This window comes from Lacerta agilis, chromosome 13 (assembly GCF_009819535.1).
Source record: "Lacerta agilis isolate rLacAgi1 chromosome 13, rLacAgi1.pri, whole genome shotgun sequence".
Classification (NCBI taxonomy): Eukaryota; Metazoa; Chordata; class Lepidosauria; order Squamata; family Lacertidae; genus Lacerta; species Lacerta agilis.
The window spans coordinates 27,687,811-27,713,905 of record NC_046324.1 but is presented as its reverse complement, the minus strand read 5'-3'; the positions used below and the strand labels follow the sequence as shown (position 1 = coordinate 27,713,905).

The following is a 26,095-nucleotide window of genomic DNA, read 5'->3' as shown; positions in this document are numbered from 1 at the left end:
CCCACACAGGGCAGACTTGTAGGACATTAAACTATGCTGGCACTTCTGCCCACTTCCTGCTTGGCACCTTACAGGGCAACGGAGGCACCACAACTCCTGGGGGAGCCCCTCTCCCCCAAGCTAACTTGGGCAAGTCTCTTTCATTGCAAATCTAGTTGCTCTTGCATTTCACCGGGGCACTCTGAGACTGAAATCCAAGATCAGTTGACATGCGTGTGTTTGACCTTCAAGTCCAAACGGCACACAACATTTTATTTCACCAAATGCAGAAAAAGCACACCAGGCTGTGGAGGCTGGAGTTACCACCTTGAGCCTCAGCTCAGCTACGGCCAAGAGTTGGGTTCTCACTCTCTTTAGGAGAGCCAATTCCAGCCAGGACATTTCAGGAACCAGACTTCCACCAGCTCCCCGACTCCAGTGTGTCTCCCCCATATTTGGGACGATTTCAAAACCCTGAGCAGAACCCAGGCCTCTTCCTTCTCTTCTCTCCTCTCCACCCCAAATTACATTTGAACCATTGGTTTGTCCCCCACATGGTTGCAAACGGAGAAGCCCCTATTAAAGCTGAGAACTAATTTGGGAGCAGAGGAGGTGAGTCTCCCCCTTCCAAGGCAATTCAGAGCAGCACTTGACATTCAATTAGGACTGCGGGTTCCCATAAAACAGCCTATTAAGCATGCCCATAAATCCCCACTGGCTGTGCACCAAGCCGCGCGGCCTGCCTTGTCCCTGGCACAAGGAGGAGGAGGAGGAGGAGGAGGAGGTGGGAGCAGCAGCGCCAGCAGCAACACTTTGGCACAAATGCAGCCATCACCTCTCCTTGTCACCTGTTTTTTGCTCCGGGAAGGGGAACTGCTGCCGCCGCCGCTGCTGCCGCCACCACTGCCATTCTGCTTTCTGCTTGCATGTGAGAAAACCATGGGATCCTTAGTGGCTTTCCCAGGTTGGGCTTGGAGAGACCCTGCTGCCTGGAACCCTTGAGAGCCGCTGCCAGTCAGTGTAGACAGTACTGAGCTGAATGGACCAGTAGGTGCGATTCAGTATAAGACAGCTGCCTATGTTCCTACATACTTCCTCACCTCCTCCTCCGCCATGATCAAGTTATTCTGCTTCCCTGCGGGGCTGTTAGGAGGGTGAGAGCAAAGTTCAAGGGGAAAGTGCTCATTCTTTCTTAAAAACCACACACAGAGAAAGACCAAAGAGGGGAACCAAAGGGACACATTATAAAGGAGCCTGATTTGACAGTTGCTTCAGGTGAACCAAGAGTCAGCCTGGTCTTGCGTCCCTCCAGCAGGAGGTCGTAGAGAGGCCAAGCCAGTGGGTTAAAATGGGGTGGGTAGGTGGAGAGACCCCGGATCAACCCCCTAACCAGCCACAAAGGTCACTGGGTGACCCGAGGCCAGTTGCTCTCTCTGGCTGTGTCTACACCATACATTTCATGCAGCTTAAGGGCGCTGAGATTTGTAGCTCTGTGGTGGCAAACTGCATTTCCCAGGATTCTGGAGGGTTGGGTGCTTTAAATGGGCTCCAAATGCCAGGTGTGGGCGCAGCTGATGTCTTGAAGCCAGTGCATCTACACTGGTCAAAGGGCATCTTCATTGACTAGCCCTCACAGGGGCATGGTGAAAGGGTGGTCATGAGGGACACTGGCACTCAGGATGTCCTGCTCACAAGTATCACCAGGGCCTGCACTCCCTGTGGCTTCTGAATGCAGAGCTTTGGTAGAAGGTGAAACAGCCTTTCCCAACTGGGATTGGTGAAGCAGCCCCTCCACACCCTTTGCCCTGGAGGGGAGAGGGGCTCTAAGGAGGCTCACCTAAGGAAAGGACCCGGTCAGCTGCCTCCCTTCCCCCACCCCCAGCGTCACTGAGAAAAATCTCTCTCTGATGGATGTTTGCATTATTTTATTTCACAGGAGGGGGAGAGGAGAAGGGGACAAGGAGGGTGGGGCAGGTCACATCCTGAACAGGGAGAAGGAAGGGGCTGTGTCTGAAGTACCCGTAACAGCAGAAATCTGTGCTTTATTCACAGGACAGAAATGTCGTAACAGGATGGTGCGCGGGGCGCGGGGGAGAGACACAGGGCTCACGCAAAAGCCCCCAAAGAGAAGGAGCAGAGGGCCCCCCCAGTCCTTTGGCATGAGGCTGACACCCCCTGAACAGGTGTGGGACTCCTTTCACTTTTTCAGCAGGTGGAAGGGTAGGCAAGGACTGAGACCCCCACAATAGCTCCCCCAGATCTCACATTCTGGCTCCTTTGCCTGAGAGCTGCTTTGAAGGGTCTTAAACAAGAAACCCTGGATATCTCAGGTGCCAAGTAGTGCCTAGGCAGTGATATTGATTTATAGACTATATTTATGTATATATATAATATATATATGCATGTATTATCATTATTAAAAATAAAATCCATCCTTGGGCATCACACGCCCTCATTGCACCAAACAAAGGGGCCTTCTTGAGCTCCCCCACCCCAGCTGCCCATGTGCAAAAATGCAACCAGGGGAGGAGGCACTGGCAGTGTGTGGCCACAAACCAGTGAAGTTAGGGTGGTGGTGACAGGCACCCCTTGGCACTTCAGGATGTTTGCTCCTGCCAACCATTTGCCATGGGCCAAGAGGAAGGCCAAGGCAGCCCAGTGGAGGGGGTGGAGGGAGAAGAGCCGTAGCTCAGGGGTTGGAGCACCTGTCTTGCAAGCAGAAGGTTCTTGGTTCAATGCCCGATGGTGCCTCTCCAGGAAGGGTTAGGAGGGACTTCTGCCTGCAAACCCTGGACAGCCATTGCTGCCAGTCAGTGTAGACAATGCTGAGCTAGATGGACACTGACTCAGCAGAAGGCAGCTTCCTACGTTCATTCAGAATAATGAGGGCTGGGGTCTTTATTTCTAAGGGGAAGGACCGTAGTTCAGTGACAGAGCAACCTGCGTTGCATGCAGAAGATCCCAGGTTCAATCCCCTCCTGTGGCATCTCCAGGAAGGGTTAGGAATGTCTCCTTCCTGAATCCCTGTTGAGCCACTACTGCCAGTCAGTGCAGACAATACTGAGCTAGATGGAGCAATGGTCTGACTCAGTCTAAGGCAGCTTCCTATGTTTGTATGAAACTCCCCCCCCAAAAACCCCCCCACAGCTGCTCCCTGTCCAAGTGCTTATTCCCATCGGAAGTCTTGGCCAACCGTCTCATAGAATTTGACATTGTAGGGATGGTAGAAGTCCTGCAGCTGCTCGATGACCTCAGGGTCGATCTGGACATGAGTCCTGCCCTTGGACTTGCCCAAGCAGCGTGGCAATGTGCCTCCAGGGGTGGCCTTCTTTAAGCAGGGGAAGCCCTTGGTCTTGTTGAAGTAGAAGTGCTTCTCGCTGATGAGCCTCTGGATGCCCAGGAAGTCCTGGATCTTGCCCATCTCCCCTGCCGGGTCGGTGATGAGCCGCTCGCCGCTGACAAAGTGTATCTGGGAGAGCGGGAAGTACTGGAGCCAGCTCTCCAGGTGCAGGGCATAGAGGCCAATGCGGATGGCACTCCAGGAAGTGTCCACCAGGCCCAGGCTGCGGTTACGGAAGGAGAGGCCCTCAAAGGTGGGGATGTCGGGCTTCTTGGAGAGTGTCTGGGTGTAGTCAGAGATGGCCCGTGTCACTGGGTTGCGCACCACCACAATCAGCTTGGTCTCCCGAGACATGTTGAAGATCCGCCGGGGGGCTTCCCGCGTGACAAAGTAGCTGGGCGTCTTCTCCATGGTGATCTGGGTCTCCAGGGTGCGGGGCATCAGGCGCCTGCAAGAGGAAGGCAGCGCAGGCAGAGGTCAGTTGCAAAGCAAATAAAAGAGAGGGTTTCTTCGCAAATGGCTCCCTCCCAAAGGAGGCAGAGGGCTATCACTGCAGGGGGGTGAAGTAGAGGACCCTTGGGGACTGTCAGGGGCTGGGGTGAGGAGGAATGGTGGGGGCCACCCTCCCCCTTCTCCTGAACCTTCCCGAGAACAGGAGGACAGTATAGATTTAGAACAGTGGTTTGCAGAAGGACATAGTTCAGAGGCTGCAGAGAGGAGAAGCTGGGAAATATTGGAAGAGGAACAACACGAAGAAGCACCAGGGGAGAGACAGCTGACAGTGTCTTTGGAGAGCATTCCTGGGCCCCACTCTCCCAGAACTAGGCGGGCATTGACAGTGGCGTAACTAGCCACTCGGGTGCCTGGTGCGGCTCGCGCAGCCTGCAGCCAGGGGTGGGGCAAGCTGCCCATGGGGGCGGGGCGCGCTGCATGGAGCCTCTCTGACACCTCCCCCTCAGCTGTAGGGTGACTTAGGGAGAAGTGGAGGGCAGGCGCAAACCCCACGCTGCCATTTTAGGCAGCGAGGAGCCTGCAGGCACCTGCCCAAGCCACCACGTCACCCTCCCCCAGTGATGACACTCGGGGCAGTCTGCACCCCCGGATCCCCCCCTTCCTCTGCCAGTGGGCATTGAGAGTAGTAGAACAGAAAGCTCAGAAGCAGAAAGCTCTGATAAGCTGGCGCAGGGGTGATGTAGAATAGGAGAGACAGAGGGGGTTGGGCTTTACTCGGAGCAACACCATTATTTAATAGAGACTTCATTCCTTTGTTTCTCTCTGTGAATACTGAATAAATTATGTGGTAAGAACTCCTCTCGTTTATCAGCTTTTTGGCTGCCACCAGGGGAGGGATTGGATTCCCTGAAACCCAACAGGGACCCTTCCAACTCTACAATTCTATTTTTCTGTAATATGATGGCTGCTAGCCAATATGTCTATGGCTTCCCTCTAGTGTTGGAGGCCACAATGCTTCTGAATGCCAGTTGCTGCAAACCACAGTAGGGGAGACTTTTCTTGTGCTCTGGTCCTGCTTGCCGGTTTTCCATTGGGGTATCTGGTTGGCCATGTGAGAAGAGGATGATGGATTAGATGGGCCATTGGACTCTGCCACCAACCCTTGAACCAGCAATCATCTGTGCATGGCCAGGAGGTGACTGGAAGCCCTTCTTTGCCGCGAAATGTCCAGATATCCCCATTTGGGTTCGGCTGTGGACATCTCCCCGCCCCCATTGTTTAACTTTTAACTTTTTTAATTTTTTTAAAAAATAGTTTTTATTTGATTTTACAAGTATATAATTATAGCAAAACTACTATTTACACCCACATTTACAGATTCCTCCAAATCTCTAGACTTCCCACCTGCCCTCCATGGGTCCTTATATGAAACCTTTTCTATAACATCATTGTCTCCATAGTACTTGCTGCGGACATCTTTTTTAAAAGCCACAAGAAGTGTGACTTCCTGGGGATGGAAGGGATTCCCTTGCCCCATATTCAAGTTATCCAAGGCAGTGATTATTTCATCACCATATCCAGAAAATATCTATAATATCTATCACTTAAAGAAATTTTTTTAAAAAATATTCTTTGTATTTCTCTTTTTAAATTCCAATAAAATTTATTCAAGAAAAGAAAAGAAACATTCTTTTATTTGCATATGGGGAATGGTTTTTTTTAAATTAAGGACTAGATGAAGTGTATTCTAATAGTGGAAGTCCTGGATTAGTGGGAAAGGGTCAGCAACCATAGGCTGGTGGAGTGGAGCCTGTATTTTTGCAGTGCAGAGTCAGGCCTTCATTTGGGGGCCTATCCAGACATGCAATTATGTTTTTATTGATGGCTACAATGATTTTCATGTGTCAAACAGCAGCACCATTAAATAAGCAGAGCAGACTGCACTAAGATAGCATTCTTTCTCGATAAGTATCTAATACAGAACAGGACAGTCAGCACTGTCATGTTTGTCAAGTCGAGAGGACTTAAGGAATAATAAACAATAACTGATGATAATTCCCCAGATACTTGGATACTAATGGTCTCCCTATTTTTCTCTTGAACTGTCAGTCTTATATAAATGGAAAAATGAAACAATGCCCTTCTGCAAAGGTGCCATCCCCTTATTAGTCCTCACATGCTTTGCCTGCGGTAAATTTTCATGACAACTTCTGAAAAATAAATTTGTAAACTCCTGCAGAAATGTGGAGAACTTGAATTAAGATTGGACAAATGAGAAACAAAGGAGCCAAAATCAAGTGCATTTCAGGCTGCGGGGCTTCTCTCCACTCCAGGGAGACTTTCACAGCCTGCAAGATGCATGGTTGCTGGGAAGACACACCTTTCCCTTTCTCCAGCTGAAACCATTGCTTATTATCTCCTCTTCCGCTTGCAACTCCCCTCCCTTCTTGCCACCTTGGCACTCCTCTGTTGCTCAGGGGCTGCAAATGCCACCATTCCATTCTGCAGATTTTGAGAGCTCTTGGCTCTGCTCCTCTAATTTATTAATGCAGTTTATTCTGCACTTTTTGTAATTGATTAGGACCTGTAATTTTTGTTTTTTAAATACATGGACCAAATTCCTCACGGAATAGAGCTTTATTAAGCCCAGAGGTGGCCCGTTAATGAAACAGCCGTTTTATGAATCTCCCACCAACGCTGAGCTGCTTATAAAGCTGTCTGGCGCTGATGGATGACCCAAACCTGTTTTTGTGATCTAAACCCAGCAGTGGGAGCAGGGGCTGCCTGACACTGAATTAGCATCTTGCTGACAGCCTTTAAACAATAGGACTCATAATCTGGATTTATGAGGCTCAGAGCAAAGCAAAAGGCCAATTAAACCTACATGCCACTCAGGTACTTGACTAGGGTGGTGGCAGCAGTAAGATGTGCTTCCTGATCTCCAGCATGCCCTGTTGGCACAGCTGGCAGGGAATGCCACGTCCTCTCTAGAAACCTCCTGGCGCAGGGAAGGCTAACACCAGCTCTGCGCTCTATGCCACTTCATTTCCAGGCTCAACTCAAGATACTCATGTTAAGTCAAGATACTCATGTTAAGATACTGGTACTCATGCAGTGGAATTTGCTACCAAGGAGTGTGCTGGAGTCTCCTTCTTTGGAGGTCTTTAAACAGAGGCTTGACAGCCATCTGTCAGGAATGCTTTGATGGTGTATCCTGCTTGGCAGGGGGTTGGACTGGATGACCCTTGTGGTCTCTTCCAAATCTATGATTCTAGGTCTTTAAAGCCCCAAATACCCGAGAGCAGGGGTGCCAACTTGAATAAAATATTGGGGGAGCCATGTAAGTGCCGCCCCACATAATCGATCACAATATGTGGCACACACACCATTTAAATGGCAATGCCATTAATTTTGTGGGGGGCAACCCCTCAAATATTTTAAGGGGGGAACATCAGCCCCTGGGAGTTGACTCCTATGCCTGTGAAGTCACTTTCCTCCCTACAGACCCGGGTGTTAAGATCAGCAGAGGGGGCCCTCCTGGTATTTCCACCAGCCTTGGAAGCTTGGTGTCAGGGTTGAGCCAGATGAGGAGGAGTGGTGGCAAGCCCCCCCTGGCGAGGCTGCACCCACGGAAGAACCTGGGGAAATGGAGGAGTTCATACCTGGAGAAGACTGGTGGCGGCACTCCTCAGAAGAGGAAGAGTCAGATGGAGAGGGGGAAAGACCAGAACAGGAGGAGGAAGAAGTTGAGCCAGAATCAGGCCCTTGTGAGGACAGAAACTGGCAGGGCCCCTCTCCTCCTCCCTTCTCAGCTGTAGAGCTGAGAGACGCAGGGAACAATTAGAGGCAGCTGCAACTCGTAAGAAACGTGGTTACAGGCCAGCTACTTAAGAAAGGCTGGCTGCTCCCTTTGCTAGCACCTGCAACTTCTGTGCTGAGGGCGTGGTTGCTCTTGCTTGTTCTGTTCCTGTGTTCCTGACTCCTGGCTTGTTCCTGACTCCTGGCTTGTTCCTGACTGACTTGGCTGGTTCCTGACTTGGACTGTTCCTGACTTCGGCTTCTCCTGAACCGGTGCTGATACCTGACTTCAGCTGGCTTCTGACCCGGGTTGCTCGACCTCGGCTTATCTGACTCTGACTGCTGCACTTCAGCATGCCAACTTGTTGGCGCCCTAACACTTGGTGGCAGCTGCCTGGGAGAGGGCATTGCCTGCGGCAGATCATAAGTTGTGGAATTCCCTCTCTGCAGAGCTGCCCCATGTACCAGAGAGGCTGCCTTCTCCCCTACAGACTCCCCCCGCCTGCCTTGGTTCATGCTCCTTGTGTGAGCAAGCAGGACTTGACAGAGAAAAAGCTGGCTCCGCAAGGGCAGATGACTGGATGCCCTTTCTGCTCCCCTTTGTAAATTGAGTGCGATTTGCTCAGTCACCTTAGGCAGGGCTGCAGCAGGGCAAAGCTTATTTCAGGAGGAGAGTTAATTCTCCCTATGGGCTGTGACAGGATGGATCAGGCACTGGAGACCCCTTTGCCTGTGCAAGACTCTCCCCCCCCCCCCGCATGGTGGTGGGCCTTTGACTCAAGTTCAGAAATGCTCTCCCAGAGGCAGGCTGATTTGAAAAGTGCATCTGAGTGGCTTCTGCGTACATTGCTCTTTGCCCCACCCAAGGCACTGCCGGAATTCCTGCCCACCCCTGTCCCCCTATTCATTCACCCAAGCTGGTGCTTGTTCCATTTGCAACACAGAAGAGTAAATATATTTGTTTGTGTCATTGTCGTCCCCATTGTGTGCAGAAGACTGAGCAGGCAGGGACCCAAGTCTCTCCTTGCAGAGCGTGCCAGCTGACTTCGGGATAATCCTGGGTCTTAGTCACTTGTCAGCAGGAAAATGAAGTGTTTAGCTTGGCAAGGTTCCCAAACGGCACACAGCAAAACTCCACTCTCTCCCATCCTTCAGCGCCAGAGTCGCCATGAGCCAAGCTCAGAAAGCAGGAATTCTCACAGGAGAGATAAACAGATCCCTCGATGGCCGCAGGGCCAATTCCCAGTGATTTAGCTGGCAAGGATGTGCCTGGCTAGTTAAGGCAGGTGGCACAACTTGCCATGCCCATGAGCTCCCCAGGAAGATGACAACGGCTTTGGCCCTGGCTGACCAGCAAAGAGGGACCCCAGCCACCTGCATTTAAAGGCCAGCCCACATAATCCACGCTTTCTGAAGCAATATGCAAGCCAAAACACCAAACCATCCTTTGACAGTTGAACCCCTCCAAATTTTGCATGCAGTTGCCCAGTGGAATAACATGTACAAAAATGCACGTATTTAGTGAAAATGGCATACAACGATGCCTCGTAAGGGGAAAGTACTTTGCAAAAATGTACACATCAGGAGAATTTTGCACTAAAATGGCTGGTGAATTTTCATGAGAATCCATGGAATCATAGAATGGTAGACTTGGAGGGGACCCAAGCAACCATCTAGTCCAACCCCCTGCAATGCAAGACTCATAGCTAAAGAATCCCTAAAAACTCACAAACTGATGTGGAAATATGCAGAACTGAATTTAAGATTTAGAAGAAATAAGGAAGAGAGAACTGAAACTGACAGCCCTAGTTTCATCACATTTGTTAAGAATGCCCATAAATGTTTCTTTTTAATTTTTGTTTTTCTTCACAGAATTACAGCACAGCCAACCAGCACGGCTATGCCAAGGAAGCTTGGTCCCAGAATGGCAGAATGCTGCCTGCCTCTCACTGGAGACGGCGAGCAGGGCTAGTCAGCCAAGCAAATGTGGAGAAATAAAAAGCCAATGCTGGGATGGAAGAGAAGGAACATTATACCTTAACCCCAACCTGTGAGTAGACATAAGTCATTGATTCCTCCCTTCTTTTCCAATAGTCCCATAAGCTCATAACTGTATTTTTTCCTGCAAGAAATACGCGTGCAGGTTCGTCACAACAAATGGTGCTCTGGTTAGTGCAAAACCACAAAAGTGTCTCTGAGAAACAAAAATTATAAGTTGTTTTCCCCCCTTCTTTTTTGAAAAATGAAAGTGTTACAGGAGTTACAGACCACGACAATGCATGACACTCCTAACAGCACACATTGGCTTGCAAAAGGGCTTTTCTTCTGAGCAGAAAAGGGAAGGGGGCATCTCAAGCCACAGAAAAAGCCAAATGCCAAGCAAAAGCTTTGCACACTCCTACCAGTGGGGCAGAAGGTGGGACATGCCCTGGCAATTCAGCAGACATTAAAAGCACCCAGAAAACCTTCCCTCTTTGTGGGCAGTGGAGATGCTGCACTTCCTCTGCCCTTCAGGCAAACTCAGATCCTCCAATAATTATTCTTTAATTAAAAGCTCATTTAGAAGAAATGTTACGTGCCCAGGGAGAGAGAACTGGCTGGCATGATCACTCAGGAGCAAGTCAGGTGGTGGTGCATAAGATTGCAAGAGTTGAAGTTCTGCAGATGTTGTTAATATCAGCTGCTGTTTAGAGTACTGTCTGTTAGGCAACCAGGTAGGGGGATAGCCAGATCCCAAAGAGAGAGTGATGGAAGAGGAGGGCAGGCTAGTCACCAGAGGGCTGGCAAGGAGCAGCATCTGTTTGCTGCACAGCATCAGCTTCAGAGAAGAGATATCAGGCTGCAGCAAGGCTTGGGGGAGAGAACCCTTGCATGCTCTCAGTCTGAGACCACAACCAATTCAAGGAGCGAACACGCAGAGAGATGAACCAGCCAGCAGGAGACAGCTTTGAATGTCTGTCCATAAAGAGCAGCACACAGAACAGGGGTGACTGGCTTGCCAGAAGGCCAGAAGGTCAGGAGGCTACCCAGGGGTGGGGAGATGGTTCACCTCCTTGCTGCTCAGCATCCCAGACCAGGCCATTGGCATTCCCTCTGCCCTTCTCTCAAGGTGTTAGCATCCATGCCAAGGCTGCATTCCAGGCCGTCTTGGCAAAGGAACTCGAGCCCATCCTATTATACACAGGAGGACAAGACCTGCCATGCCCAGAGCAGGTTGGGTGCTCCATTTTGCAAGAGCCAAATCAGTCCAGCACACTTTGCTTTATTTTTCAGTTCTGGCATGTGTTGGAAATTGAAGGAATATCATGAACCTTGAAAAGTCTCATTTAGCGGTTCTGCCGGGGCACCTTATGTTGTTTTGTGGGTTGGTAGAGATGGATTGGAGCACAAAGCAGGCCCCCCAGAGGACAAATAAGCAGAGCCTCCCCCCAATTGTGGGCCATGCACATGTTGAAGTCTTCTTCTTATTTTTTACTCAAATATATATTTATTGATTTGTATATTTATTCATGGCTTGCTACAATTCATGTGTAGATTATCAGCAAATAAACCTGCCCACACAATGCATTCATTCAGTGTACGGGAAGGTAGAAATCGTGACAACCTAACTTGAAATAATTTGTGGTGAATGTTTAACGCAAGGCTGTCCATGTAAAATCATACAGCTGGAAGGGAACCCAAAGGTCATCGAGACTGACCCCTTGCCAGTGCAGGAAGCCCACTGTAACAGAATCCCTTTCAAGCAAAGGGCTGTAACTTAGTGAGTCCCGGGTTCAATCCCTGATGGCATCTCCAAATTGGGCAGGGAAAGACACCCTGCTTGAAACCTGCAGTGTTGCTGCCAGTCAGTGCAGACACTGCTGGGGTACATAGCCCAGTGGTTTGACTCAGTATAATGTAGCTTCCAAATAGAGGTTTTTAAGCAGAGGTTGGTGACAACCTAATGTAGGACAGCCCACACCCTTCTGAGGCAGCTGCAGTTTAGTTCCCCTGCCAGACTCTTTATACTGCCTTCACACTCTAAATATGATCTAAATATTTTTTTTTCTTATCATTTGCACCCCTTGGTTCAGGTCCTACAGACATTTGAAGATGGCTAGTGCCTTGATGCCTTGTGAGAAGGCAGTATGCAAGTACTTTTATAAATACAATTAAAACATCAACAACAATATTGCCTGTTAATTGTCTGTTCTCCAGGCTAAACATATGCAACTCCTTCAATCTTTCGTCAAAGGACTTGGTCTTCAGGCCTCTCATCATCATGGTCACCCTCCTCTGAACACGTTTATCTGTATCCTTCTTAAACTGCAATACCCAGACCTGTAAATAATGTTCCACATGAGATCTGACCCCAAACAGAAGACATGGGCATTATGCTTCTGTTGATACAGCCTAGAATGGCATGAGCCTTGTTTGCTGCACTGTCACGCTGTTGACTTATACTCAGCTTGTATTCCATTAAACCCTCTAGAGCCTTTTCACATTGACTGCCGGTAAACCATCCTGAATCTTACTGCTTTACACTTATCGCTGTTGAAATTGGTTCTGATTGTTTTGACCTTAGTTCTCCATCCTATCCAGAGCATATCGGGTCCTGTTTCTGTCTTATGCGCTGTTTGCTACTCCACCCAGTTTGGAATCCTCTGCAAATCTGATAAGCATCCCCTCCCCTCTTTTGCCCATTTAATCTCTAAAGATCTCAAACACGGGGCCTAGGACAGAATCCTGTGACACCCTGCTTCTCCCCAGGTTGATGAGATGCCACTGATAGCCATTCTTTGGTCCTTCAACAAGCTACAGTAGTATCACCCAACCCAAATTACCAGCTTGCTAACAAGAATAACAGAGGGAACATATCAAAAGGCTTTGCTGAACTAAAGATAGTCTATATCTGAAGCATTCCCCTGATCCACCAGGCATTGGTGCAACTTAGCAAAGGATCTTCACGCACTCACCCAATCCAGTCAAGCAATGACCTGACGGTAGTACATCATTCCTCTCAAGGCAGGGAGGCTTCCCAGCACAGCTCCTGCTCCCCAATCCTGTCCTTAGTCCTGCACATTGATACACTTATGTGAACAGCTGCCACCTCCAAGGGACAGCTGGACTGAATCTGAGGTAGGACACTTGGCCAGCCCAGGGACTGCATAAACCATCTGTCCCCATCACCCGTGACTTCAGGCAATGCTGGCTGTATAGATGATGGGGATGAAGTCAAAAACATCTGGAGGGTGCCATGTTGGCGAAGGCTAGTTTTAAAAATGGTGTAACTCAGTGTGTTGCTGGCAGCTAGTCAGGCATGATGGGGTTGTGCCAGCAGGCAGGACACCTCTGCTGAGCAGTAGTGCCCTGAAGGCAAGAATGGAGACCTCACTAGGGATGTGCAGGGAAAGAGCACACCTTGAGATCACACAGGTGTAAAGGGTTCTAAGTCCCACTGCAAAGGCCAGCACATTTTGGCTTGGCAGTACTTCCTGCCCCACACATTCAGGCAAGTGAAATTACAAATGGATCCCCCCCTGCACCCACCCACCCACCCCCAGCTTTCTCCGAGGCGTCGTTCCTCCGAGGATAACAAGATCTATGTGTTCCTGGAAGGGCTTCACACCCAGCTGAAGGCAGAGACTCGGGGAGAAGGTCCACAAACAGCTCTTCTTGGCTTCAGGCTCCCCAGCTAAAAAGGCTCACATTATGCACACGTTCTAGCACAATTTGTAAAGCTTATTTGGAATGCAAGTTTTATGATACACATTTCCCACATGGGCTGGGAATTAGGTTTCCCAGGCAACTCTGGGGCCAGGGAGGAGGAGAGGCTTCTCCTTTTGGCGGGTGTGTGTGGAATGCAGGATGGCACCCTCAGCCCGCTTGCTTGGTAGCAAAGGAGCTGAGAAAGCATTTGTTCATTGCTGAAGCTCTGGGGGTGGAGGTGGGGCATGCACAAGAACACCTGGGAGATTTAAATGCCACCCTGATCTGTGGCACAGGAGGAGCTTTTCCCGCATAAAAACAGGAGATGGAAGTGGCTATGATCCCAAGTCAAAGTGGCAGCACTGTGCAGGGTGTGCTGCTGGGTTCAAACCTGGCAGGAGGCCCGGTGCCAGATGCCTGATATGGTCCTGAAGTTGTTATGTGGACCTGTGCAAGCAGTTCACAACCTAATCTACTCTGCAGGGCTGTTGTGAGCATTTTTATTTCTTAAGCCCAAAACCCAACACAAAGAGAACAGAAAGAACTTTTGGGCAATGCAATGCAAGACTAACTAAAATGGAAGTCAGGCTCCCTCTGCTGGTACATCACCAGCCAGCTGGGCGTTGACAGGTGGGTACTTTAAAGGGCATAAGACCACAATGCCACAAGCAGAAATGGATGCAGGCAGATTTGTGCCTTGGAGCAAATTAAGATGGTGGGTTGAGCGGGGTCTGGGCAATATGCCCTGGGTGCAAAGTTTAACAAGCAGTTATGTTTTTAAAAGGGGAAGGAGGTCTAGGGATGGTGTGTAATGACCCCGGGGCTGCTGACCCTTACAAAGCCCCCTGCCAGTCTCTATTTGCGAAGCGTCCAGCTCAACTCTCCGTCAGGGTATTTGGCTGCTGACAGCAGGCTTGGGTATATTTCACGTGGGAAGGCCCTCTTTGGATGAGGGCTGTTGTCAAATGGCCAAAATGAGGCAGGACTTGCTGCAGTGAGGAGGTGGACTGGCGAGGGGAGGGGAGGGGGCCAGGGGAGCTCACCCCACCTGCCACATGCCTATGCTCCCCCACTTCCCTCGGTAGCTTCTATTTTGGAGAACACAGAATGCCAGCCAGGCCCGCCCCTAGAGAGGCGAACAGCTCCGCAGCTAACCACTGCACAATTCAGAAGCTTAAGCCTTCTATCCCCTGGACTTTGGTGGCTGGGGGGAGGGAGAGGTGGGTTTTCCTCCGACGAGTCCGCTTTGCTGGCAGACACGGATGCGAGTTTAGGAGTCCTTCTTGATGTGCAAAGGCGTGCTCGGCCTGCGTAACCCTGGAAGATGGCAGGGTTCGGGGGCTCAGTCTCCCGGAACCTCTCCGCGCACCCAGAGAGGTGCCTCCAGAGGAGGATAGACTGGGGTGGGGGGTGGGGGTGGGGGTGGTGGTAGCTGCCTGCAAGGAACTGGAGAAGACTTGACGCCCAGCACCCATGAGCCCAAAAGACACATGGAAGAGGAAAGTGTGGAAATATTTTGGGATGCAGGAGAAGATATATTGTTTAAGATATCCTATTCCAACTTGTGTTTACAAGTCCCAGAAATTAGCAGAAAGTCCCCCAGTGCCTTGGGACAGGCACTTTGCACATGCTCTAAGAACTCGTTGCTGCGCATATGTCATGGCTTGGGCAAGGAGATTCGAGCTATGTAGACCTAGCCTTGAGAGGGGTTGCCAGCCAGGCTCAGCCAGTGCCCGGGACTCCCGCCCGTGTATAGAGTGCCGCTCCTCTCTGCCACCCCCCCCCTTGTGCCGCCACTCACCTGTACCACTCCAGGCCACGCTCGTAGTGCCTGTCGAAGAAGTGGGGCTCGGTGCCGAGGGCGCGCACGGCCGGATGGCCACGGATGAACTCCAGCACAGCGCGAGTGCCACCTTTCTTGACGCCCACGATGAGTGCGTGCGGGAGCCGCTTGGTGCCCACGTTTCGGGAGACAGGCGGCGGCGGTGGCGAAGGCGGCGAGGAGGAGCCGTTGCCGGCCGTGGCGGTGGCGCTGGCTGCAGCCGGGCAGGCGCGCCACTTCTGCAGAAGTTTCTTGCGGGCGGCGGCAGCGGCAGGCAGGCAGCGGGCGGCCGTCCGGGGAGAGGCTGCTCTCGCTGCCGCCGCTGCCGCCGCCTCCCCGCTGGCCAGCGACTCCGGCTCTGGCGCGCAGCAGAAGAGGAGGAGGCTGTAGCAGAGGTAGGTGCCGGCCAGCGAGAGGAGCGCGCCCAGCACCAGCGCCCGGCAGCGCCGCCGCCGCCGCCGGCTAAGCGCCATGGCTCCATCGCCAGCAGCCGGGCGCGGCGGGCCACGGCTCCCTTCGCCGGCGCCGTCGTCGGAAGCGCATCGGGGCGGGCGGAGAGGCAGGCAGGCGAGCTCGGCGGCCCGCCACTGGCGGCCCCGCTCCTGCTGCGGCCCCGCTTTAAGGGGCGCCTGACGTCAGCCGAGCCGGAGCCGCCCCCGCGGCAGCCCTGACGCTCCCGCCGCCTCGCCGGGCTGAGCCCCCGACGCGCCCGTAGCCGGTGTGGAGATCGCAGCCCCGGCTGGACTCCTAGTTTCCCCCAGCCTTGCACTGGGACATGTCACAGGAGTCGAATAAGGGAGGAATGGGGGATACCCCTTTCTAAGTGGGTGTCGGAGGACGCTCTTCTTCGTTTTCGTTATGATTGATGATCTTTCCTGAAATTTTAAACACCCCAAAACAATCCCCATACAGCCCGGGAAAGTTTTCCCTTTAAAAATGAACCAGGTGCCTCTGGCCACGCGCAGAGTGCCTTCTCTGTGCCCTGGGGCAGTCCCAGTGGGCTTGGGCACGCTTTTTTTTTTTTTTTTTATAAGATTTTATTATTTTCTATTAAAACAAAGGGAAAACATAACATAAACAACAACATTCACAATATAAAAATACAAAATACAATACATAAACACAATACAAAAACATAATCAAACAATCACAATAAAAAGAAACATATACAAACCTTTAAACTAACATTTATCCTCTTACTTTTCTTGTTACTATCTTCTCTATTTTGAGGGACTTCCCCCATTCCCTCCACTGTCTTCAAAATCATATATATCTTCAAGGTAGCTTTGTATCTTGTTCTAATCACATTAACTCAATTTTTAATACACTTTACTTTGCTTAATCATATCTTAACTTTAACGCCAAATCTTAACACAATTCCTAACAATTAAATTTTTCACACAAAAAATATCTTACCAACAATTTTATCTAACATATATCTACTAAAGCCGCTATTCTATTTAATTCTGCTCAGATATTCAATTTTACTGTTTTGACTAAATAATCCTTAAATTTCTTCCAATCCCTTGACACCTTCTCCTCCCTCTGGTCTCGGATTCTGGCGGTCAGCTCTGCGGGTTCCATATATTCCATCATCTTCATCTGCCATTCTTCCACCGTTGGTATCTCTTCGCCTTTCCATGTTCTTGCCAATAAGATTCTAGCTGCTGTTGTGGCATACATAAAAAACACTCTATCCTGACTGGGTATCTCTTCATTGGTTATGCTCAGGAGAAATGCCTCTGGTTTCTTACAAAAGGTAACCTTCATTACCTTCTTGAGTTCGTTATAAATCTTATCCCAGAAAGCATTTACCGCTGGGCACAACCACCACATATGAAAAAAGGTACCTTTCGCATGTTTACATTTCCAACATACATCTGACATTTTGGTATTCATCCTGGCTATCTTAACTGGTGTCAAATACCATCTATAAACCATTTTCATTATGTTTTCTCTTAAACTATGACAAGCAGTAAATTTAATACCTTTTTGCCACAATCCCTCCCAGTCATCCATCATAATATTGTGTCCTATATCTTTCGCCCAATTTATCATTGACGATTTAACCAATTCATCTTTCGTATGCCACTCTAGCAAAAGATTATACATTTTGGAAAGGTTTTTAAAGTTCGATTCTATCAGTTCTGTTTCCAGTTTTGATTTTTCTACTTGAAAACCAACTTTTTTGTCCATTTTGAATGTTTCATATACCTGATGATAATGCAGCCAGTCGGGGACCTGACTTTTCACTTGATCGTAGCTTTTTAGCTTAAAAGAGTCCCCTTCCTGCTGCAATATGTCCATATATCTTAACCAATTTGCAGACATGTTCGGTCTCTTGTAGGGGGCTTGGGCACGCTTACCCGGACAAGCAGTTGGCTCCTTTGCGCAAGGAGGCTCCGGGGCTGCCGATGCAGCCTTCTGCTCCGCGCTCTGCCTTCCTCCTCCTCCCCAGGGCCACCAACATTACGCACTCCTTCGCAGCTTGCCTGAGCTGGCCTGGTCCTTCTCGCGCACCGCCTCGCCAGCGCAGTGCGCGCAGCCTCCAATCGGAGGAGGACGCATCCTGCGCTTTGTGAAGCACCCTTAGGATGACACCCATCTTTGCGCTCCGCCTCAGTGACACGCTAATGCCCCCAATAGAGCCGGGTTGTTTTTTTAGCACAACGCGCGAAGCTGACCAGCCTAGCCTGTCACCGAGGCCTCGGGCCTTTCACAGCCCGGGAACCTCCGAGAGTCTTTTGTGTGCAGGCGGCTGCAAGGATCGAACCTGGGACTTTGCGCTTGTAAAGCAGGTTTTCAAGACTGCGAGAGGCTGCTGAGGGCAGGGCAGGGGAGAGCGTGAGCCCCCGAAGCTACTGGTGGCTCGAGGTGCCGCCTCCTTCCTCCGGCTTCTTCATTGCAGAATTGTATTGATTTTGAAAAGCGAGGCTTTCTGCTGTCTCGGTGGCGCTCTGGATCGTTTTGCATGCGGCGCAGCGCTCCGAGGGCTGCTTTGGTGGCAGCGGAGCAATAGGAGACATGCCAAATAAGGAATTGAAGACGCACAAAGAGCGCCCAACGGCGGCCCTTGCCCGGGTATTAACGACCACACACACACACACACACACACACACGAACGGCTGAATGGGTGGGGAGGGGCAAGGAAGTGCAGAAGGTGCAGGCCTTGCTTGCTCCTGGATGTTCACCTGCGGGAGGACAGCGCCAGGGCCGGGCTGCAAGGTCCCGGGGGAGCAGCCAGCAGCGGCGCCAAGCAATTCTGCAGAGAGCAAATAAGATTAAAGGCAACCGCAGGAGCCTTGATATCTTCTTCAGGCTCTGGCGAGAGGCAGATCAAAGCTGTCAAATGTTTCACAGCAGGAGAAGAGGGTGAGGAGGAGGAGGAAGGAGGCGAGGAAGAGAGGTTTCTGCCTGGGTCCGGTGGTGCTTCTGCCAGCCTGGCCAAGTTGATCTCACAAGAGACGGTTCTGGAGACCAGGATGCCGGACTGGATAGGCCCCTTTTGGCCTGACCCAGCAGGGATCTACTTATGTTCTTTCATTCTTAGATGCTCTCATGGGGTAGGGTATGACCCTGGAGCAAGTACCAGTCTTAAGGAGCCAGGAGGGCTTGACTGGGGTCTGGGCACACCAAGGCACAATGCAACAGCCTAGGAATGAGTGCCTCTGAGGATGTACAAAGTGATTTTGTGCTAAACCCACCTGAGATGAGGTAGCAGGGTTTCCTGATCTGGTGGCTGTGAGGCCAAGAAATCCTGGGCACAGTGGTGTGGCTGTTGGCGCTTCACTCTGCCTGGAAACAACAGATTCTCTGCCCTGCAGCATCAGAATTCAGTGGCCAGGTTGCTTACTTGGGTGAGACAGTTTGAGCATATTACACCAATCCTGGCCTGACTGCCCTGGCTGCCAGTTAGCTTCCAGGCCCAATTCAAAGTGCTAGTTTTTGTGGGATGTAAAACGCAGGAGCAGTCAAACACAACATTGCTAGAGTGGACATAGAAAGGGAACTCTAGGCCAGCCAGTAGGAACTCGCTATTTCCCCTGGGCTGGAATAGACTTCCTCTGTGTAACAGGAGATGGGTGTGGTCTCACCTGGGCAGCTTAACACAAAACCAAAGGGACCACACTCCATCTTTCTCTCTCTTTTGGACGCCATTCTCAAAGGAACAACATCGCTATGAGGGTCCAACACAAAGGGACTGTTTTTCCCTTATGGAACAGTCTCCTGAGTAAATGTTACTTTTACTAAGTTTAAGTCTGCCTCTGGGATCCAATTGTGAACAGATGATTTCTCGTGAGTAAACGTTTTATGCTTTTATAGAAGACTGTGTATTGTCTTATTTTGAGAGGGATTAATGGGGAAAATACCAGGACATTTATTACAGATGTTTTAACGAACCTGAGCAAGCTTTCCGCTGCGTGTGTGTTTAAAAGGGGGAATGAGAACTCTGCTAATTTCTGGGACTTGTAAACACAAGTTGGAATAGGATATCTTAAACAATATATCCTCTCCTGCATCCCTAAGCATTCCCACAGTTTTGACCTATAAAGCCTTCAATAGCTCAGGATCGCAATACCTCAAGGACTGCCTCTCCCCATATAAAACATCCTGGACTCTGCATTCATCATCTGATGCCCTTTTGCAATTTTTTTTAATTCTGCTGCTGCTTCAGTTTCCTGTACACTGCTCAGAGTTATTTTTAATACAGGTGCCTCCCAGCTTATGTACGTTTTACTTGCGCGTGGTCGCATATACGCATGGTGCTAGGAAATAATTAAATAAATCATTTTAAACTGCAAAAGGCACGAAAAGGGCAAAAACGGCCCCCAAAGAATGGGAAAACTGCAAAAATGGTGTGAAAAGGGTGGGGAAATGGCTAGCAATCCCAAGAGCTTTTGCACCTGCAATCCTATGAACCATTGCACCAACCTTGGAGGCCTGAGGAGAGCTGAAGTTTGAGAAAGGAGGTTTGGAGGGAGTTATTTTGGTGGAGTTTGGCTTTTTAGATTGCCTTTGCCACTATACACAATTTCACATATACACGTGGTACCTGGGAACGTAACTCCCCCATGTAAGTGGGGAGACGCCTGTATATATAGAACACACACACACACACACACACAATCTATATATATAGAAACTAAATAATCAATCACTATCCTATTTTTCTACCCAGTTGTGTTCCCTACAAAAAACACCCCAACACACCCCTATATGGAATAGAACAAAAAAGAAAACTGTCTTTCAGCAATTGAACCTCATGCACATGTATTTGTGAGACTTAATATAATGTCCGAAAGTGACTGACAAAGCAGCTCTTGTGGAGACAGGCAGACTTCCCTTCCTAGGTCAGAGACAATGAATTGAATTTGGACTCCCAAGACAAACTGTTTGCGGACTTAAATTGTCATTCCCTGCCAAGGTCAGATTCCCTGGGCCTGGCCGGGGCTGCTTAGGAAACATGACTTTAAGCAGGACTGAACATGCTCTGGAAAGCTAAATGGTGTACCTCTCTGCCCCCCCCCTTTCTCCTGCAATGTAATCACTTTGAGCAGAGCCCTGAAATGAAAGGGATAAAGTTGTTTGTGGGTGTAGTGGAGGGAGGGGGGAGGGAGGAAAGAGCTTTAATCTTTCTGAGTAGATTACAGAGATTACTCCGGTTTAATCCTCCCATATCTGTCACTGATGCGATAAAGACCCTAACGAAACCAATGGAAGCCTCTCAGTGCGCTGGGTGCTCCAAGTGGCTGTTGTGGTTGGGGCAGGGGGTGGCGCCGGCAGCAGCAAATGCCTCCCGTTGACTTTTTAGTACATTTAGGGCAGAACCAAATGGGGTAGAATTGGGCAGGTTAGCCCTAAGGAGGGATCAGTGCACAGGAGCAGGCAGAATACCTGCTTTTGACGCAAAAGGCCCACCGCCTCCAAGTTGACTCCCCAGTGGCAGCATCTCCAGTTAAAGAAGATGAGCCAGCAGGGGATGCAGGGAAGGTCCTTCTCTGCCTGGGACAACCCTGCAGAGTGACTGTCAGCCAGAGCAGATAATGCTGGGGCTAGATGGGAAAACAGAGTGGCTTGGTATAAGGCAGCTTCCTATGCCCTTCACCTATGTAGGTGATGTTGAGTCCCTGCACCTGGCAAAAGAAGGTCCACTCCTGCCCCAAGAGTGGCTCCCCACCCTGCACAGAGCACCTAAGAAGGTCAATGGCAGCGTGAGAGCAGGGGAAATCTCCTATGAAAGTAAAGAAGTTTAAGTTTCAGGGCCTCTAATTCTGGAGGGACCCCAGAAGCAGCTTTATTCCATCTTACTTAAAAAAAAAAATGGGTCTAGTAGATGCAATTTGAGTCTCATGACTTTTTGCTGTATGTATTTCAACAATTCCGAAGTTTGAGAGTCAGTAGCATAGATGCTGTAAATGTTGTTGTAAACAACCCCGTCGAAGAAGATAACAGGGGTTACCCAGACCTTGTTGTTGGTTGCAAATGGGTCCCCATAAGAGTTCAGGGCCCCAAAAACATAGGTCCACCACTGTGTGAGAGAGACCCCAACTTTTCCAGGCAAGGGGGTCTGTCCCCAAAAGCCTCCACCCCCAAATGGTCTTGGGGCACGCAGCACTTAAGTGAATGGGGAGTGTCCTGCAATTGGGGCAGCCTTCATAGAAGTAAGGCAGTGATGTAGAAGGGCCACAGTAGCTCAGTGGGTAGAGAATCTGCTTGACACCCACCAGGTCCCCGGTTCAATCCCCACTAATGACACCTCCAGGTAGGGCTGGGGAAGACCCCTGCTGCCAGCTTTGCAGAGCCACTCACTGCTAGTCAATGTTGACTGGAAATAAGGCAGCTTCTTATGAGTCCTTGACCATCTTCATGGCTGTTGAGTGCCGAGAGTGGGGAAGGCCAATGGCAGAGGTGCCCTTGTCTCCCTATGTTCCCCTGAGCCACCAAGAGGAGGCTGATTTCTGTCTCCAGAGCCCAGGCAACCAGGCAGGCATCCTCATCAGGGCTGGTCCAAGTGTAGCAGAGAAAACAGGCCAACACACAAGTTGCACATATGGTATGACTGGAAAAGAGCTCAAGTTTGCAAATACGCCTAAGCAAAATTATACATGGGTGTGAACATGAGTGGCACGTTTGCTAACATGCCTCTGGGCGATGGAGTATGTTTGCAGGCGAAGGCCATCTTTGTGAGGACAGCATCTGGGGTTGCTTGTCCTAAATCTAGAGTGCCATGCTCAGTGCTACACTCCTTAGAAGCATCTATGCTTAGCACCACCAAGATGATGCTGGCTGGACTAATTTGGAGTGGCACCACTGAGGCTGAAGTGAAAGCAACCCCTTGGTAGCCAAGTTGTGGGGTGCTCCACATGGTGATTCTGTCCAGAGGAACTTCTCCAGCCTCCCTCCCCCCCACCCCCCACCCCGCATGGCCAGACCAGAGAGGTGTATATAAGATAAGCATTTGGTGGCATTCCACAATCAATATGGAAGCAGGAAATTGTTTGAAGTTCCCCTATTGCTAATTTAAATGCAGCATCTAACAGCCTCATCCTTCCCAGCTGGGAGCTGCAAAAGGATCCCAACACAGAAGGATCCACTAATCACACCTTGATTGCTTTTATGCAGCTCATTAAGAGCGCTCCGCAGCTCGTTAGGTGGGGAAGGGGGCTTTGATGAGAAATGGGTGCCCAAGCGGATTTTCTTGCATTTTGTTCTTGGATTTCTGTTATCCCCTAAAAATAGGGAGCATTAAGGCAGCTGCCCAAAAGGAGGAGCCTTCCAGTCGGCACAAGGTGGAAGGAAGGAAAAAAAAAAACAAATTAGCTACGCCAGAGACACACTAAGTGTGAATTCCAGGCTCCTGGACAGACCCTGCCTTTGCATGGACAAGACTTCTTCACACAGCACATAGGTAAATGATGGAACTCCCTTCCACAGGAGGCAGGGCTGCTGTCTACCTGGATGGGTTTAAAAGAGGATTAGACAAATTCATGGAAGGGAGGGCTATCAATGGCTACAAGCCACAAAGGCTATGCTCTCTTCCACTGTCAGAGACTGTATGCTTCTGAGTGGTGCCAGTAGCTGGGAATCACAAGCAATAGTCCAAAGGGCCAGACAGAGAGCTGCATTTGGATGCCCCCCGGTCTGAAGCCCCCACTCTCACCCCAATTTAGATCTTTGATTTTGGACAGCAACATCTCATGGCAAAATGAGAAGGTGAGCAGGGTTCCTTCTCTCTCCTCTCTATAGTCTAAATAGCAGCTATGAAGAAGGAATAATCTAGATTTGGGAGGCACTTGAGGACAGTTAACTCTTCCCACTCTGCCAGGTGATCCTTGCTCCATGGGGCACCTAGCGGTTCTGGGCACAATTCCCATTGGGAAAACAGTACAGAGAGCCCTCCCAGCACTTCAGTTGGAACCCCCTTCAATGGCCACTCCTACGTTAAAGTGGCAGGGTCTCATCTGGCTTGCCTCTCAGTGGCCTTGTTAACTGGTACTCACTGGGACTGACACGGGGGTGGAAGGCCAGGGCTGTTAGCTCAGTGGCAGAGCATCTGCTTTGCATGCAGAAGGTCCCAGGTTCAATCCCTGGCAGCATCTCCACGTAGGGCTAGGATTGTCCCTGCCTGAAACCCTGGAGAGCCATTGCTGCCAATCCAAGCAACAATGCTGAGCTAGGTAGACCGTTTGGTCTGACTCAGTATATAGCACAGAGGTCTCCAAACTAAGGCCTGCGGGCTGTATCTGGCCCAAGGGCCTCTTTTATATGGCCTGCAGCAACTCCCTCCGCCCACTTTTACCAGTGCGGCTGCCCACTTCTGGGTTGGAGGAGCACCAGAAATAGCTTGTGCGCATGAGCAAGCATTATTTCCGGTGCACATCTGGGTCGGAGGAGGCCCGTGCACATGTGCACAAGCTATTTCCGGTGCTCCTCTGACCCGGAAGTGCACCCGAAGTAGCGTGTGCACACACATATGGGCGCGCGCTACCCCGCCCTCCGGCCCACCACACAATTGACACTGGAGACACCGGCCCAAGGCACGGTAAGTTTGCTGACCCCTGATATAGCAGCTTCAGCTCCCCTCTCTCCTGCTAAGGCAGGGAGCACAAAGAAAGCAGAACCAATGTCAGACTGAGCATTCTAGTTTTATGCTCTCTCTCTCCCACCCTGACTTCTATAAAGGGTTATAACCAAGACTGAGGAAGCTGGCAGGCAGTGCCACTCTCTGGACTGGTTGCTAGGAAGACAGCAGGCAGGTGGACGCTGGTTGAAGAAAGACTGAAATTGGTGGGTCACTGACCCATCCACCTTAATAGACCGGCCTCCATTGGTCTGGGATGTTGTCTGAAGCTGGCGCTGAGCACCTAAGTTCTCAACATACCTGGCATGCCAGGGTTGGTTTGGGCCTTCCTTGGACCCCCCTCCCCCCAATTCAAACCACATCTCGCGTGTTGTGTTAAGCTAGGTCCCTTGATGGAACAGCTGGGGGGAAGCTGTTAACTGGATGGACGGCTGTATAGTCTCCTTGCCCAGCCTGGACCCGCCAGATGTTTTGGATTCTAAAAAGCCCCGGACAGCATGGGCACTAGGATGAGCATTGCAGTGTGAAACATCTGGAGGGAGGCACCTGGTAGGCAAACGCTACTGCCTATAGTGTGCATGTGTGTGAGAGAGATATCTATGGGCTTAGCTCTGGGCCTCGGATAGTGGACGGTAGAGGCTTGGCCCTGAGGCCTCTCTCTTGCTGGGTCTGTGACTCTTGTAGGCATCTCTGCCCTTAGCTGCGATTCCTTCACTGCAGGGGGTTGGACCAGATGACCCTTTTGGTACCTTCTAACTCTACAATTCTATGATTCTCTAACCCCGGCAGGTCTCCCCTGGCTCCACACTTCATTTGCTGCGGTGCCTCGATGAAGCAGCTGCCAGAGGCAATTTTCCTCAAAAAAAGCTACTTCAGATGAGCAAGTGCCTTTTGTCAAAATCCTGCCTCTGTTTTTAATAGGCTTGCAAAGAGAACAAAGTGGCTTCAGAACTCGCCAAATCAAAGCGAGAGTCTCCAGGCCACACCCAGATCCTCGTTCTCTCCTGATTAATGATGGCTCAGTGCTGGAAGGGAGGGGAGGGGGGGGAACACAGTGATGGTTTGCAAAATAGGTGGGTGGGTGGAGATGAAGCACAATATTTAATCAAGTCCTGTTTATAGTGGACCAGGAATCAAAGTCACACGTTTCCCTTTCATGAGGAAAACTGATGCTGGCTGTAGCACTGCTGTGATTAAGCTTCCCATATCCATTCCCCCAAAGGAACATCAGAAGCTGGCTTGCACTGGATTAGGCAGACCCTTCATTTGTCTGGCTCAGTATTGCCTTCACAGACTGGCAGCATCCCTCCAGGGTTTGAGGCAGGAGACATTCCCAGCCCTATCTTGAGATGCCGTTGGTGACTGAATCTGGGACCTTCTGCATTTGTTTTTATTTACTTAATGCAGGGCTCTACCACTGAGCTATGAAACATAGGAAGGAACAGAGGAAGCTGCCTTGTACTGAATCAGGCAAACCACCTGGCTCATACCGTAATTGCCTACACTGATTGGTAGCATCTCTCCAGCCATACTTGGAGATGCTACTGGGGATTGAAGTTGGGACCTTCTGCATGGAAAGCAGGGGCTCTACCATTGAACTGCAGCCCTTCTTAGTGCGGGAAGCTGCCATATGCTATTGGTTCATATAGCTCAATATTGTCTACACTGACTGGCAGCTGCTCTCCAGGGTTTCTAATGAAGCCTCTCCCGGGAGGATGCTTGGAATTAAGTCCCCCAGGAAGGCATCCCTGCTCCTTCCCATCTAGTTCCCTGGTGTGCCTCTGCGTTGGCTGCCCTCATTTCTTTAGCATTAGGCCACCGGTTCCCTGGTATGTGTCTATGTGTCTGCCTGCTGCTGAACCCTGGCTCAGAGGAGGCATGAGAGAGGTGTATAGAATTATAAGTGATGTGGAAGTAGCAGATAGAAAAGAAG

At 50.3% G+C, this 26,095-nt stretch overlaps 1 protein-coding gene and 1 non-coding gene across 2 annotated transcripts; one reads left to right on the top strand and one right to left on the bottom strand.

The window, feature by feature from the left end:
* Positions 1–3,130: 3,130 nt before the first annotated feature.
* Positions 3,131–17,519, bottom strand: LOC117057119 (heparan sulfate glucosamine 3-O-sulfotransferase 2). Its single transcript, XM_033167912.1, has 2 exons — positions 17,447–17,519; positions 3,131–3,767 (listed from the first exon to the last, which is right to left on the bottom strand). Exon 2 carries the CDS (start codon positions 3,758–3,760, stop codon positions 3,146–3,148), a length of 615 nt encoding a protein of 204 aa, XP_033023803.1. The 5' UTR covers positions 3,761–3,767; positions 17,447–17,519; the 3' UTR covers positions 3,131–3,145.
* A 6,091-nt stretch (positions 17,520–23,610) lies between these two features.
* On the top strand, positions 23,611–23,677 carry TRNAA-UGC. The gene has a single exon. It is a non-coding gene; the product is annotated as a tRNA-Ala (tRNA).
* Positions 23,678–26,095: the final 2,418 nt, after the last annotated feature.